At 30.6% G+C, this 16513-nt stretch overlaps 1 protein-coding gene across 5 annotated transcripts in view; it reads right to left on the bottom strand.

Moving 5' to 3' along the window:
- LOC129980881 (protein madd-4-like) overlaps positions 1-16513 on the bottom strand; it is a 323844-nt gene that overhangs the window by 105302 nt on the left and 202029 nt on the right. For all 5 annotated transcript variants that reach the window (XR_008785271.1, XR_008785272.1, XM_056091332.1 and 2 more), the window contains exon 4: positions 4505-4735. Coding sequence is in view for 3 of the 5 variants with exons in the window: in XM_056091332.1 (XP_055947307.1) it covers positions 4505-4735 (231 nt within the window). In the remaining 2 variants the exon portion in view is untranslated. The remainder of the gene's footprint in view (positions 1-4504; positions 4736-16513) is intronic.

Genomic DNA, 16513 nt, shown 5'->3' with positions numbered 1-16513 from the left:
AAAATTTATGAATTCCGTAGAATCATACGTCCTGCTGAAATAAGCAAATTTTATAAATACAGAGAATTTTTTAATAAATATCCCGACTTTGCAGGTCTCTTAAAAGAAAACAAAACAAAATACAGTTTTGTTTATCATCAGAAATAAAAAATAAAAAAACAGTTGCAAGTTGACAGTTATAAGTGTTCAATGTGCGCCCCTCCAGAAATACGAAGGAGATCGAAGCAATAGGGCAACTCATCCCTTGATTTTTTTCCATATGTGGTGAGAAGCTTTGAAAAGATGCAGATACGCGGGTATGGAGATACTTGTTGTTTTTTTTTCTTCGGCTATATCAAACGACAGGTGTTTGTTTTCCCGCTACCAACAAATATTGATAAACTTAATACTTGCATATGTACATTTAAAGCTTACAAAATGTCGTATCGAAGATGCTGGAAAAGTATAGGATGTGTTATCGTATTTCCTTGATATCTCTCGTATTTTTCCAGGGCCTTACAATGATCACTCAAAACTGTATTGAATTTAAAATTTCAACTGTTATTAGTAATTTATGTTGTTGTTATTTTGCTTTTTAATAGCAGTGTGAAATTGGGATATTCATTTATAAATTAACCCTGTATATTATTTAGAGCCCTAGAGGTTTGTTTCCACGAGATTTTAAATCTGCAATGGCTCTTTCTTCATCCTATTCCACTTAGAAACCCGGGCTTCTTGTGAATTCATAACAGTTTACATAATACATTCGTCACTCAATTCCTTGACCACATTCCCTTGGGCACATTTTTGCCCATTTCAATCTCTCCAAAAACTTCCAAGTGGAATATATCGGTAAAAAAGTTATTTTCACAAATTTTATCAAATATATCAAACTATTAGATCATCATTGTCAACGTTTAGACCTTTATCCATTAAGCGTTTGAATCCACCAGACATAATCCGAAAGCAGGCCGGTCATTCGTTGTCGGATTATAAAATGTATCAAACCAAAGAATATCGACTTAAGCCGAATAAAGATTTTACGCATAAAAATTCATGCCAAGCATAAAGGAATTTTATTTAAAAACTATAACATTGGATGCAAAAAAATACAGCCTTAAAAATGATCGAGATTTTAAAAAAAACATTTAGAGTCTCTAAGGCAGTCATCAAAATAAGAAAGTATCAATTTTTATTTATTTAAGATTAAAGTAATTTTACTTTAAGGTTGAAAAATCTATTATAAAAATCATGGAACATTTAAGTCGAATGAAACAAACTTTAATGATAACTCCAAATTTATTTTAATTATAGTATCTGGTAATTAAAATAAATATAATTTAATAATTATATTTATAATACTGTAATTATAATATTTATTTTAATTACAGATACTTAAAAAAAGGCAGAATTTATTTTATACTGACCAAGACGATAAATTTTAACTAGCATCGATAGTGAGTTAATTCTGAAGGAAAATCTTGGTTATTGACTAAGTAAGAATTGTTCCTTTCTAAGGAAAAAATATGAATAACAAAATTAAAATTCCTCTTTTTTTGGTTATTATCGAATTAAGCATTGCATAAAGTTCTAATTTGCTCTTCTTCTTCTCTCTAGGGTCATTGACAGAAAAAAACTCATTAAAAATTAAAAGAAAAAACATTTCTTTTAAAAAAAATTGTGTGTTGTGACGAGAATGGGAAAAAAGAGTGTTTCAAATGTACGTGACTTCACAATAAAAATTCATTCACAAAATATTTCATTTAATATCCACTTATAATGTTTTTCAGACACTTAAATCTCCAGATAATATGAAGCTTCAAAACATTGCAGACATAACATAATGTTTTTTGTTATTTCCATTAAGAAAAGCGATCTTAATACCATAAGTATTTTTATTGTTTACAAAAGGCGTTGGTTTATTATAGTCAGTGGTGCAAGAAATGTCGTCAATTTTTTTTATTTATAAAGCTCACAATAATAGTGGGAGTTTTGTTTTGCTCCTATTATGATGAAAAAGTATTTGTCATAAGAGTTTTAAAAGAAAACACGAAAATAAAAAGTAAACCTATAAAGTGTTTCTTAAGAGTTAAGATTTTCATTATATTAAATTGTTGCTGTTAATTATGGACTGTAAACAAGAATTAATTAGAAGCCCACACAATTTTGCAATAAACCTTTAAAAAAATCTCATTTTGAAATTTTACCACATTAGCTTTTATATGAACTTTTAAAGACTGGCAATACAGGGTGATTCATAAAGAAGTACACAATTTCAATGCATTGAATAATGTAAAATATTACATGTCATTTGTAACAGAATTGTATGGGGATATTTTAAGAGACAGTTGCAGTTGTACTATGTGTGACCCCTTAAAAGGGGCCGTATGTATACTTTCTTTCTGGACATTTCACAGAACAAATTTACCTTAGGAGAATCTCGCATTTACGGGCACTGTGAATTTCTAATTCTCTCTTCCCAAAAAAGGAACATTGTACTTGTGTACCTTCCGGCTGACATGAAAAGTTGCTTTATCAATGAAAAGTAGGTGATCGGCAAAATCATCATTTTCAAAACAAGCTATATATCGGCACACAAGTCAGAACGCTTTTGCTTGTCAAAGTCATTCATATTTTGAACACCTGTTCGTACGGAATCATTTTCAGATTCCTTCTCAAAATTCTCCAGACGGTGGGTTGAGAAATCTGCCCTTCACGACTTACTTTCTACGTTAATTTTTCCGGACTTCGTTGAATGACGATTTCTTGCTATATAGTCAAATCATCCAGGACTTAAACCTTTGCACAATAGATTTTCTAATTGGAGCTTCTTTTCTAAATTTTCATCGAAAATGCCATTGCACAACAGTTGTAGATTTAGTTTCGCTAAACTGAAAAGCAAAAAAAAAAAAAAAAAAAAAAAAAAAAAAAATCCTTCTCCATTGCAGACGCCACCCTTTCGACTGACTAGTCACATGACACACATGCTATTGCCTATTTGATTTCTGTCAGGGAGAGACACAAACTTTAAGAGTACATCTACCTTGCAATTTTCTAAGATGGTTTGTGTGTTTGGCTATTACTGTTTTAAAGCATTTGGAAAGTGTATATTTCTTTATGAATCACCCTGTATTAAATCACATCTCACATCTTCATCAACAAGCAACAACTTTTCATCATATCAACTAAAATAAAGCGATCTAAAAATCTTTATGCTTGAAACATTCTATAAGAGATTTAATATACAAAGAAAGTCAAAGGATGTTCATCAATTCATACGAAATTCTATAAATATCCACTGCAGTAATATGAAAAAAATCCGGAGTTAAACTCGTGTTGTTCCACGCTACTTCTATAAAGGAACTACATAAATATCTGTATCTGCTATTCTTCTATTTTTTTAAATTTGTTTATATTAGTTAGAAATAAATAGTTATTTTAATTATTAAGGAAAGGATGTAGGAGTATTTATGCAGTATATGTCAGTTAATTGTTTTCGATATGTGATGCACTTTTTTTTCTTAGATATACTTATTTTTTTTTTTTTTTTTGTAACAAAGAATTGCAAACTAAATATCTGTTTATTTTTTTCAACGACTAAAATTTATAGGGAAAAATTTCTGTCAAAATACATGTTCTAAAAATCAAAATTTCATTTTCAGCTTAGTAACCGCCGTTCAAAATGGCAAGATTCATTCTAAATTAGCTTCTGCAGAACATAAAATACTAGCAATTAACTAAAGTTTAACTTAGAAAGAACTATTTTGTGTAATTTAACAGGAAAGGGAGTGCTTGGGTGTTTTTCTATTCCATTATATAATTTTCCGCCGGCGTCCTGACCTAGGAGTAGCGCGTCTTCCCCGTGATCAGGGTGTCCCGGGTTTGAGTCCTGGTTCGGGCATGGTTGTTCTTTACCCTGCTTTCTATCTGACAAAAGAGTGAAAGAGCCCCCCTGTAAAAAGGGGTTGTGCGAGTGTTATCGTCATATGAGTTAGAAGTCAGACTTCTGCCCTCGGGTGCTCAGGAGCCCTTACCCTCAAGCAGAAGCTACTGCACAAACTCGACTTAAATTCGCTGACTTCGTCAGCGGGCTTCTATAATGACAGGTGTCATAAGTAACAACAACATAATTCTCTGATATCTATAAATTTGGTTCAGTGGCCACATACCAATTTTTTTTCCATTATGTTTTTCAGTAATCGTGTTCTAGTAAATATATTAAGAATATAATATTTTTGGACTTATGCAGATCAAAATCATAAAAGTTTAATGATTACAGAATCCAAGAATGAATATTTTTGGACATTAAAAAAATTTTCTCACGTATATTTTGTACACAAGCAAATGAAAAAGAAACCTAATGTTATAAAAATCAAGGAATATCATAATCTAACATAGTTATAGATAGAAAATTTTTCTTGCTGATGCTTTTCATGTAGAAATCAAAAGGTCAAGTTTATTCTTAGCATTCATTGCTATTTCTATGAGTCAGGTGGACTGAAAGAAAGGGTTTGTTCCAACTCACCATACATTTTCCTTGAACGCACATATCCAGAGATCCTTCCCTGCACCTAGTCCCATCCTTGACACTCGGCGCCAGCTTGGCGACGAAACTGTAACTTTTGGCGTGGCAGGTGAGGCTGCAAGGGTCTTCAGGATCCTGATAAGGAAGCCACTCGTACAGGCGACCGCGGTACGGAACAGGATTGTAGGCTGAACACTGAGCGGCGCGAAAATCTTGTGAATCAGGGCATGCCTATGAAAAAGAAAATCAACAAGTGAAGAGAACGTTTTTGTAGTGTTGTATATTGGTGCTTTTCAGCATAATTCATAAAAATAAATACTAAAAATAATATATGAAAGGCACAGTCTTTAAAAATTTCTCTTGACAAAAGTTAAAGGTACGATAACATGTGCAAGAACATTTCAGACAATTACTAACTTATTAATTTACTAGTTACTGTAGCGATTAGCTGGTTCTCCAGATATTAATAATTGGTAATTAAATAAACTTTCAATCAAATATTTTATGTAACGTTCTCGTGATGGATTCCTCAGCAAAATTTTTTAAAGCTTCATATTTTAATAATCATATAACTCAAACTATAATAGAAACCTTACAATGTTCTGTTTTCTGCACTCTGTATTTCCTTAATTTTCTGTCATCTCCCCTAAAATTTGAACTTAAATTTTAAAAAGAAGTGATTAAACTTAATACATAAAATTACAATTAATACATAAAATTTTTTGTTAAAACAAAAGAGAACAGTTCACCATTGATATATTAAAGAATATATTATAGAATTTTCTTTTATAATTTGAGCAACAACTTAAAGCATTATTCAATAAAAAATTTCTGATTTATCCTAAAATTCAGGTTTCAGTTTTAATTTCAAAAGATTCGAATGACGTAAATAATAATATTTCATTTTGTTTCAGTCAAGAAATGTACTTCTGAAGAAATTATGGTCTAAATTTTATGAAGTCTTTCGATTTAATGAATCATATTTAGTACAAGTTTCTCGACATTCCAACTTTTAAATAAAAAAAAAACTGATACAATCTTTTATGTCCAAATATGACCGAGTTATGAAACTTTGAATATCATTACTATAAAACAATGAACAATTTCATTATTTTAAGGCAATAAGCCTTGGAAACACTCTGGGTAATAACAAATGTATTTTCATCGAGATGGTCAATGGAATGGTCTAAAATACGGCATTTTTATAAAATGGTAACATTTAGATTTTCATAACACAATTCAGTTTCTGTCGTAAAAGAAAGGGCTTTTTTGGATCCCCGTTTTAAAAAATACTTTATTGAATAAACCTCATAGAACCATGGTCCTGTAAAAAAAATTTCAAATTATGTGACTACATAAAATATAATTATTTACTTCATTGAGACATGTTTTACTAGATGTGATTACCTATTACTTAAGATTTAAAAATTAGTTGCTAAATTCCGATTAGAGTAAATAAATGTACATATTAAATTATCTTTACCTTACATAGCTCAGAATTATTGAAACTTTCAAAGTCAGAATAAACCTTTTTCGAGCGTTATTGAAAATTTCATGTTTCATATTTATTTATTTTTTTCATAAAGATACCTGTAAAAAATTGCGATTTTTTACATTTAATTTTCAGTGGGAAAGTCATCGTCGAAAATGACAAAATTTTGCTTCATTTGTAATTAATTACACTTAACAAATTGTTCAGAGATGCACATTTCCACCCTCCAAAGTACATTTACTATGTTCAGTAGTTCTAGGTCAAAGGGTCAAGCTCGTAGAGAGCTATATGTATATGTATATATGTGTGTGTTTTCATATACCTACACGCATACATTCATCTATATTATAAGTAGAGATATTCTAGGAAACGATAGCAGATGGAATATAGACCAGAAGCGCAAAAATACTGAAATGCAATATTTCTCTTTGATATATTGCCAAATAACATATCACATTTAGATCATACAAACAATAAATATCCTTTCTTGAGATATTGAAAAAAAGGCCTCTTTTTCTTTGTGTACCTTAAAAATATTTCAATCAAATTTATCATTAGTAAAAACATCATCAGTAATAAAAATTCTTACTTAGATATCAAAAATGAAAAACGAAATGATATTATAATATGAAAGATTTTATTGCCTACTGTTTTAATCACTAACCTGAGGGGAAAAAATCTACGAAATCCTATGCAACGAATTAAGTTTGATATTCTTACTGCACACGTCTCTTTCCGGCCGCGGTGGCCTGGTGGTAAGGTCTCGGCTTGTGAGCCGTAGGGTTTCAGGTTCGAGACCCGATTCCACCGAAGAACCGTCGTGTAAGGGGGTCTGTTGCACGTTAAATCCGTCATGCCAAGCGTCTTGCCGTCGGTGTGATGTGGTGTGGAAAGGGGGGTGCCAGCTCAGGTGTCGTCCTCGTCATCTGACCGTGGTTCACACTTACGAGGTCCATCCCAAAATAGCCCTAGTGTTGCTTTACAACGGGACGTTAATATAACTAAACCAAACTAAACTCTTTCCGTCTCTTATTTTTAGATTCACCAAAAAAGCAAAATGTAAAATCTCAAATAATTAATATCAAAACTAAAATAATCAGGATCGTTTCTTATTGGTATTTTTTATTTACATATAAAATAAAGCGAGTTCTAACAATTTCTCCACAAAGCATATCCGGGACAAAAAAAAAAAAAAAAAAAAAAAAGAATCACATGTCCAGGCGACGCGTCAGAAAGGTAGTGGATACTCATACATTATGACGCGTTTGATGCTCCGTAATATGATGAACCAGTGGGAGGGGTATTCCAGAAACTTTCTCGCGTACTCTTTAATGTATACAAGTGGGGATATAGCCGTGTGGCATTGGTGAACAATAGTTATAAAGTAGTTTATTAACCCTTTAAAAGGACATTTTTTTTCTAGTCATATTATGTTAAAATATTTTTAGGCTTGAAATTAGAATAAGAAAAGGGATTCATTTAGCTTATTAGACAAATTTAATTTGATTAATTAATTAATTTGGTTAATTAATACTTAAGTAACAAATCAAGACACGTCATTTTGTGTAAGATAAAAAACTGAAGCATCTACGTTTATGTCTTTCTAAAAAAATTTGCTAGAACTGATGCCAACCTACATCATTTCATACAAAGATTGATAAATTTGGTGAGAAGCATACTTCCCATGGCCCTAGAAAGGGTTAATGTGCGATCTTTGTCGTCCTTTTTTTTGGGGGGGGCAACTAAAACTTGTTATGTGGTTAATACATTACCATAAAACTTAAATTGTATTTTGTATGCTTTTTTCCGACAGACCAAAATCAAAATTTGACATTAATTATAATCATAAACTCGCACAGCAAATTTCTTATAATTAAGTCTTGGTGTTTTTGACGTTTGCATACTTATGAAAGTATTTCTAACTGGATTCTGAAGTGTGGATTTGCATCAGATTTGGAACTAAATCTGATACATATCCCCCTTTCAGATATTAAATATGTGTACAGAATGTTACCTATCCAGTCTTCTTCATTTTGTAGTTATCGTATTAACGTTCAAAATTCAACAGAAATTACAAATATAGAGTAGTGATTATTATATGTCAGATTTCCCCTGTCTAGCTCAAAGCGGTTTCGAGTTATCGTGTTCAGAGATAGAGGGAGCGATAGATAGATAAACATAATTTCAAAAATATGTTTTTTGGTTTCTAGGAGGTTTGAAATGTGGAATCTATCATTTGTTTGTTTTTCGCTGATTGCATTTTGGTAGTTTAGGTTTAGTTATATTAACGTCCCGTTTGAAGCAACACTAGGGCTATTTTGGGACGGACCTCGTCATTTTGAATCGCGGTTCAGATGACGAGGACGACACCTGAGCCGGCACCTTCCTCTCCACACCACACCAGCGGAAGGACGTTCGGCCTTGACGGATTTAGCGTGCAACAGACCCCCTCACACGACAGTCCTTCGGTGGAATCGGGTCTTGAACCTGAAACTCTTCGGGTCCGAAGCCGAGACCTTATCACCAGGCCACCGCGGCCTCTTGCATTTTGGTGATTTGGTGTTCTTTATACATTATGTATACGACAAAGTACAAACAAGTATGCATATTAGAAGTCATCCTTTGCATTTATTTATTTATTAAAGTTTTCATAATAAATTTTATCCATCAAGTAGATTGTGGACTTAACTGTATTCGCATTCGGACTTGACCTTGGAAATGTTTATTCGGACATAAAGATTTATCAAATTTTTCCGAGATTGAATTTTATTGCGTTTTCTATAGTTCTTTCCGTTGTACTTCCTATATGACAAAGTAAAAATTATTTTACTTATTAAAGACAAAATCATTAATTAAAACTCGAAAAATAATAGTCACGACTTCAATTTTTAAAACATACTTGAAATCTGACCAAACGCGAAATACAAACATTTGCAAAATTTAAGTAACAATGTAAGTTTTATAATTAATGAATTGTACAATTGTAAAACATAGAAATTGTTCTGACCACAAAGGAGATTCTAATTTATCAATTATTTTGGGGGAACTCCACTCCGAAATCCAAAGATATGATATAAAAGAACAACATCGGTCATTAGCGGCACCTCCCAAGAAGACAAAAGGTCCACTCCGCAGAACCAGAAGCCCCGGGAGACATGCCAAGTAGGCCGCCTCACGACCTTCTTTTTTTTTTGTATCTTTGAAATATTTCATCACATTTCGGAAACTTCCTCTAACTCACATCACCAGTTACGAAACATTTAAACTCTTCTTTATCTTTGACTGCCTTTTTATTCCCTGGCAGACGATAGATGAATGCATATACGTCATCATGTGAGACCCGAAGCCTGGAAATCAGAACATTCTGCAGGGGCTTTAATAGAGCATATATTTTCCGAATAAATAATGTGGTGGCAATGGTTATGGAAATAGGTTAAATGTATTAAACAATCGTTTGAGGATTAAATGAGGGAAAGAAATTCATTATCAGCATGGTTGCCGTTAGAAATTAAATAAAAATGCTACATTTCGAAATGACAGACAATTAACTTTTCTTACAAATACCATACGATTACATTCGTTAGGAATACAAAGTATTTGAAACGACAGAAAGAAAAGAAATGAATGAAAAGTTTTAGAAATGCACTCTTATTAGTATACTAAAAAGCAGAATTTTTTTTTAATTAATTACTTTCTACACAATACTGTTAAGAAGCATTTCTTAACAGTATTCTTCTTCTTTATTATATTACTTATCTTCATTCTTCTTTATTTTTGAATGCCTCATTTGTTTTTAACTTAAATGCTACTAGTTTGCAAAATTTTTTTTGTTGTGTATTTAAGAAAAATATTGAACGTGAGTAAATCATGCACGTAATACAATAGGATAGGAACGTGAAGCAAGGAACGCATACGAATATGTACATAGCATGCATCGGAATATGTACATGAATAAACCATGTTGACCATGTTTTGTAAAAAAGTATTACCATGAACAAAAACTTTAGAACACATGTTGTTGTTTATAATGGCACTTGCCATGGATAAGCTCGCTGACGAAGTCAGTGGTTTTAAGCCAAGGGAGCGTCTCTTGTTTTAGTAGCGCCAACTAGGGCCAAGAGTACGTCTTAGCTATTCACGCATCACATTCGCTTGCACATATTATATATATATATATATATATATATATATATATATATATATATATATATATATATATATATATATATATATATATAAATTTCTTGTGTAATATATTAATTATATATAACACACAACATTTTGCACTTTCAGTGACGATATATATTTTTTAAAAGATGGCAAAAATGGTATTTTTCAATTAATAAGAATATCACAAAAACGGATTTTCTTAGTGTAGAATTCTGAAATCTTCTATTCAATGACAAAAATGACAACAAAAAAAAAAAACACTAAGTCTATACAATAGCCAAACTAGGAGTAGAAAATGAAGAATCTGATAAAGTCAGATAAGAAGTAAAATGTATGGCGTCTTGATACTTACCATTTTAATATTTTCTTTTGATCTATCTAAAGCTGCTTAGATCTGAACAATTAAAACTTTAGAATATTGATGTTTCGACTGTATCTTCTATAATAATCAATTTATGTGCTTCTTCTTAAAGAGAATAATGTATTTTTCCATTAATAACATCAATTTCAAATCTATGGGAAATATTGCGATATTTTATACACTTTACGAATAGTGCTAATTGAAATTTAGATGTTAACTGTTTGTTTTTATTTGTTCTTTCAAAAGTATATATCCCATAAAAAAGATCATAATACATACAATGAAAACTACGAAATCTATAAATACTTACAGGACACTCCGTAAATACTTATTTTATAAAATTAAGAAAACTCCATACTATCAATTTTACAGGATACTTCATATTATTTAATGCATAAAAATTTGGTATGATTTATTATTAGTACAATATAAATTTCTGAAATGCTCCGAAGCGTGTCATGAAGTAAATTGAAAACTAATCAATAACTTTCTTCTTTTTTTCGAATATAAAAATTTGAAACAAGCTTTAAAAAATAATTAAAAAATGGATTTATATATTGCTTTTCCTTTTAACAAATTTATTCGGAATATAAGGCAAGAAAATATTATGTTTAAAATAATTTCATTAAAATAAAAAAAAAAAGAATGAAAAAAAATTTCTGTAGAAATCTTTTATTTTTTCACAATGTAACACCGCCAGAACAAATTCAAAAATGTATGGTCTTCATTTAGTTTATTGCAAACTGCTGATTAAAAATTCGAAGAATGTATCGCTTTCACAAAAAAAGAAAGATACAAAAAAAAAACGGATTTGGAACAAAATTACCCTTGAAACAGGGAAAGGAGAAAAGGCAAATAATAATTAAAAAAAGATAAAGAATCCTTCCAAGGACAAAAGAAAATCTGTTAAAGATCACAGGACACTCCGAAAAAAAAATCGGCAGAGTAGAGGCAGAGCGTGTCTACCGGAGCGTAGTGTTTGACCAACGTTCCACCCGGGAGATTCTAGCCACCGATTTCCATTCAATTAAAAGTTCACTTTCTCGCTTTTTAGAGATCACGTACGCACAGGAAAGAGACGAAACGCATTTAGCTATATATATATTTGTACTGGAGTAAATAGACGCCCCATCACGTACTTGAAGCCCCTGATTCGTACACAAATTCCCCCAAAAAGAAAGTTTTTTTTCTTCTATTTATTTCGAGCGATTTTCTTTAAATTTAGAGAAGTTGTAAAAAGAAAATGCATTGTTTCTTTAAAATGGCAATTTTTAAAAAGAGAAGGATTGTTTTAAAGAAGGCGAAAAAAGTTCAGTTCTTTGCGAAAAAATAACAACCTACAAGATTCTATTCTTTAAAAAAGTACATAAATTCATAAGTAATTAATTGTGAATTATTTATTTAACATAAAATCTCCTCACTTCATTGATGTTAAAAGAAATCTTGGAAACAAGTAGATAAAATTATAAATTTAAAAATGTTTTCTTTCCAATAAAAGGTGCATTTACATTGAATGATGATAAAAACACTAAAAATTTACTTTAGTACAATTTTTTTATGAGGAAGCGAAAATAATACTTCTTAACATTTAATACTTAAATCAATTTTTTATTCATTTTGCCTTTTTTGTGAAAAAAAAGAAAGAAAGATGTTTAAGAGGCAATATAAATGTTACATAACTAAAAATAGTTTAATTTAATCCTATAATTTGAAAAATTAAAAAAAACACCTTTTTTTGAAGAACATAAAAGGCAAGTTTCTCTTTACAAAGTTTACACAATGATGAGATCTATTTAAAAATTAAAATCGATAATTGTTGAAAGATAATGCTATTCATAACTTTACAAAAAATTTTCGATTACTGCAAAGCCTAAATAACCATATTTCATATAAGAATAAGAATTTATTTTTTTGTAAATAAATTGATATTTTTTATTAAAAACTTTTGGGAGCATTTATGAATTTTTCAAAAAGATTCCAAAAATATGCAATTTTAAAACAAAGGTTGTGAAATGCTATTATAATGAATTGATTGTGCAACAGATTTATCGACGATATGTAATCAAAAATAAAAAAAAATACTTATTTTCTCAGATAGTTTCAGATACAGTGTTATTTTCTTTACCAACCCATATCATTAAAGGATTTCAAGGTTCGTTCTGCTCCCTTTTACAGGAGTGGAGTTTTAATTGATGGATACGAACTTTGCATTTTGAATTAATAGTGAAGTGTGACATATTTTTTTATCAAAAATTAAGAAAGTATTCTATTAAAATACCTTTCCAAAATTACCTATTGCATCAATCTTTTATTGTGCAGTAAATTGGAAGTGGTTCAGGTTTTGATAGCATATAATTTACACTTAGATATATTTTACAATAGTAGATTCGAAATTTAGAAAATGGTTATTAATTCATATTTTCATGCTTCCGTTAATTTTTTCACTCTTTTTTCTTAATTAAATAACATATTTCAACAAATATTCGCATTGCAGTTCTTTACAAATTTCAAAAAATACCGAGTTTTTATAATCTATTATAAATATGAAAGTATCACCAAGCAATAATTATTTTTTACACAAAATTACAAGACAAGATTTTCCATGAAAACTTATGTCAACTTAACATTTTTGAAGAATAGCAGATAGTAATATCCTTCATACATCACTTTTTTTCTGATGTTCTAAAATTTATCTCGATAACGATAAGATACTTGTAATAGCGAATAGTATAAATCTCATAATTCTTAAAAATCCCGCAACTCTAGAATTCAGAAAAGTAAAATTTCCGAATTCTTTTGACAAAGATAATAGAAAAAATAATTTTACCCCTTCCCTCAAAAATATAAAAGATAGCTCGTATTCTTAAGGAACAGATAAACAAAATAAAATCGCAAATTTAAGTTCGGATTTCTTTTAAAGGTATTAATACAATCTATATCTTCCTCAAACTCTTCAAGGTGAGTCTCTCTTGGTAAGAAAAACATATTTTATTAAACCATGAAAGAGGCGGCAGAAATTTCGTAGAAAGTTTGAACGGGAATTTCGGGTTTTTTGTAATGGAAGAATTAATTTGAATGAAGTCAAATTTGAAATTTAATACGTAGTCACATTATTCATACCAAATTTGAATACACACGAATAAAAGTCGTATTTCAAGATCTCAAAGACTCAAAAAAATATTCATCCTATTCATTATTCAATAAAAAAATACTGATATTTATTTTTATCAGTACCAAAGTTTACACCACACTGAATTTTGTTAAAAAATAAAATTTCACATATTTACTCTAAGAAAATTGCCATAATGCATCGATTTAGACAAACACTTTGCATTACTTTCGTATCTATTAATATCTTTAGATAGCTGAGAAGATGAAATCCAATTATTATAAATGAAAAGTGCCAACAATGTATTCTTATTTTAAAATTAAAGTATATTGCGAAATTCCATGAAATCTAGTCCCCTTTCTTGATATACAACTTATTTTTAAAAATCCATTTCTCAGGAAATATTTCAATTATAATGTCTTTTGCAATAACAATAATAATAAAAAAAGGGAGCAAACACGGTTGATTGCACACACTGAAATTCATCGCAATCAATATCTGATCCTTAAAAACTAGAGGCAATAATTATATCAAAAATCCTACCCATGAAAACTATACATCATAATACCGATCTTCCATTATCCTCATTGTTGTATCACAAAACATATTTTCCCCTCTACTATGAACAGAACCATCTAACCATAAAGGAATAAAAGCAGTCGGGGAAAAAAACTAATGCAAAAGACTTCAATAACAAATTCTAATCATAAGGAAGATGGAGAAACACGGCGGGAGCTGCTGAGGCTTCAAGTTTCAATACGCCATGCAATTCCGGCGCTCCCTAAGCCGAGACCAGCTTCATCTGATCTCTTTGAGGGAAGAGAAAATCAAATCGAATGTGTGCAGGGGGGATATCGGAAACCGAATTGGGAGGGTGGTTTCGAGCAAATCAGAGGAAAAAGTCAATCGTCTGAGCACCTATTTCCAGGTGCTGCAGCGAGTACAGAGAACGTGATCTAAACCTAGTTAGGATCTTCCCTGTAAGCACTGAAGAGGTAGGTCGAACCAAACTTTGTCTTCCCGAGTGTCAACACTCCGCTGCTAGTGCCTTCTCAGGCAGAATTCTCCCTCATCCACTCTTGGGGTGGTCTCGGCCTCTTATGCACTACCGATGGAAGAGGGGATCGACTACAAACTAAGGAAGGTTAAGGTGAAGATTTGGGATGACAACCGGTCTCCGGATCAAGTGGTTGTCAGTATAGGCAGATTGATTATTGGAGAGAAGGACATTATTGACAGATTCGTCGTTAAAGGTCCCAAAAGGCTGGAAACGGGGGAAACAAAGCTGATTAAGCTGAAAAAGCTGAGCTGTAAAAATGCAGTTTCATTCCTGTCAAATATTTTAGATTAGCCAAAGTTTCTGAAGATTTTACGAGCAATTCTGAATTATAGAGATAAAATGGAAAACAAAGAGCTTAAATAAAATCAAATATAGCTGTTTAAATTGTCATTCTCAACAAGAAGATGTGGCAACAACTATTAGATAATTTAATGAACTGTTAAACTAACTTTAGATTCTCAAGTTAGACTTAATCATTGTATTATTTAGAGGAAAGGAGCAAATAGCCCAACTAAAATAGACGAAGGGAGAATTGAAAAACAATCAGGAGGAAAACAGAGTATCATTAGGCGATAAACATTTGAGAAATTATTGAGAATTTTGATTTTATTTTACATTAAATAATGGAGTTCATTTACAAGATGCTTCCTTCACATCACACAAATTAATATGCATGTCATCTACCATCTAACTCAACATTGTTGTTAGCCTTCTGTATCATTTAATTTATCTGAGTCACGTCATTTTTCTCATGAAAGAAATGTAATGTCTTATTATATTACGTTAGCTCGAATTTATTTCTTGTTATTTATTTAGATAGTTAATTCAATAAGAAATTCAATAACATTCCTAAAGATATTTTACATGAGCCATTTGCTGCTTCCGACGAAATTCCTATGAGATATATTACTGATTAAATTTCACACTGTGCATGGCATTGAATTTTTTATAGATATAATTCTAAAAATGAAAAGCACACTGAAGGGAAAATAAATTAAGAAAAACAAACATATATGTAACATAAATTTGCAGATAAGTGCAGATGAAAAAACCAATTATAAATTAAATTCAATTTATTCTTTCACAGGAGGGCATAGCTAGTACACGGAGACCAAAGGCGGAACACGTCTTTCGCATCAGAACACAAGAGCGAAAGTGTGAGAAATTTTTCCTTTAATGCTTTTACAAGGAGATTCTTATAGGGATTTCATAATTTTCAAATCACGGAAGATAATACAGAAGAATTACGAGGCAGCAATTTCCTCTCCAAATTTCTACAACACTAAAGAGATGACATTTGCATTCAACGGATATAACGTATACCCTGTACGCTTATAAGGTGTATATCAAGCTAAATCGGGGTTCAAAACTGAGACTCCCCTCCCTTATGCAAAAGTTGAAAACTGACTAAATGTCTAAAATTTTAATAATTAAATTAAGTTAGCAATTTATTTTTAAGAGTAACCTCAATCAAACAAACTGAAGTATCTTTATCCATAATGAGATTTTGATATTTAAATCTTATTTGTAATTTTTTTCTCAAGAACTAAACTTTATTATTCAATGGATAAATTTTAACCGTCATAAAATAAATTAACCTTAAAGATTAAATATTATGACCGTGAAGAACACATAATAATTTTAATCCACATAATAATTTTAATATCCAATGGCAATATCATCAGAGCTTTAATGCAGTCAGAATTAATACATATAAAATAATTATCGAAGATTTCCAATAAATATGATAATGTGGGTTTTTTTAAAAAATATATTATCAAATTAGGCAAGGAAGCTTCTAATAAAGCGATAGTAAT

Source organism: Argiope bruennichi, chromosome 8, assembly GCF_947563725.1.
Source record: "Argiope bruennichi chromosome 8, qqArgBrue1.1, whole genome shotgun sequence".
Taxonomy (NCBI): Eukaryota; Metazoa; Arthropoda; class Arachnida; order Araneae; family Araneidae; genus Argiope; species Argiope bruennichi.
Note: the sequence above shows the minus strand (reverse complement) of the source record. Positions and strands in the feature narration are given on the sequence as shown.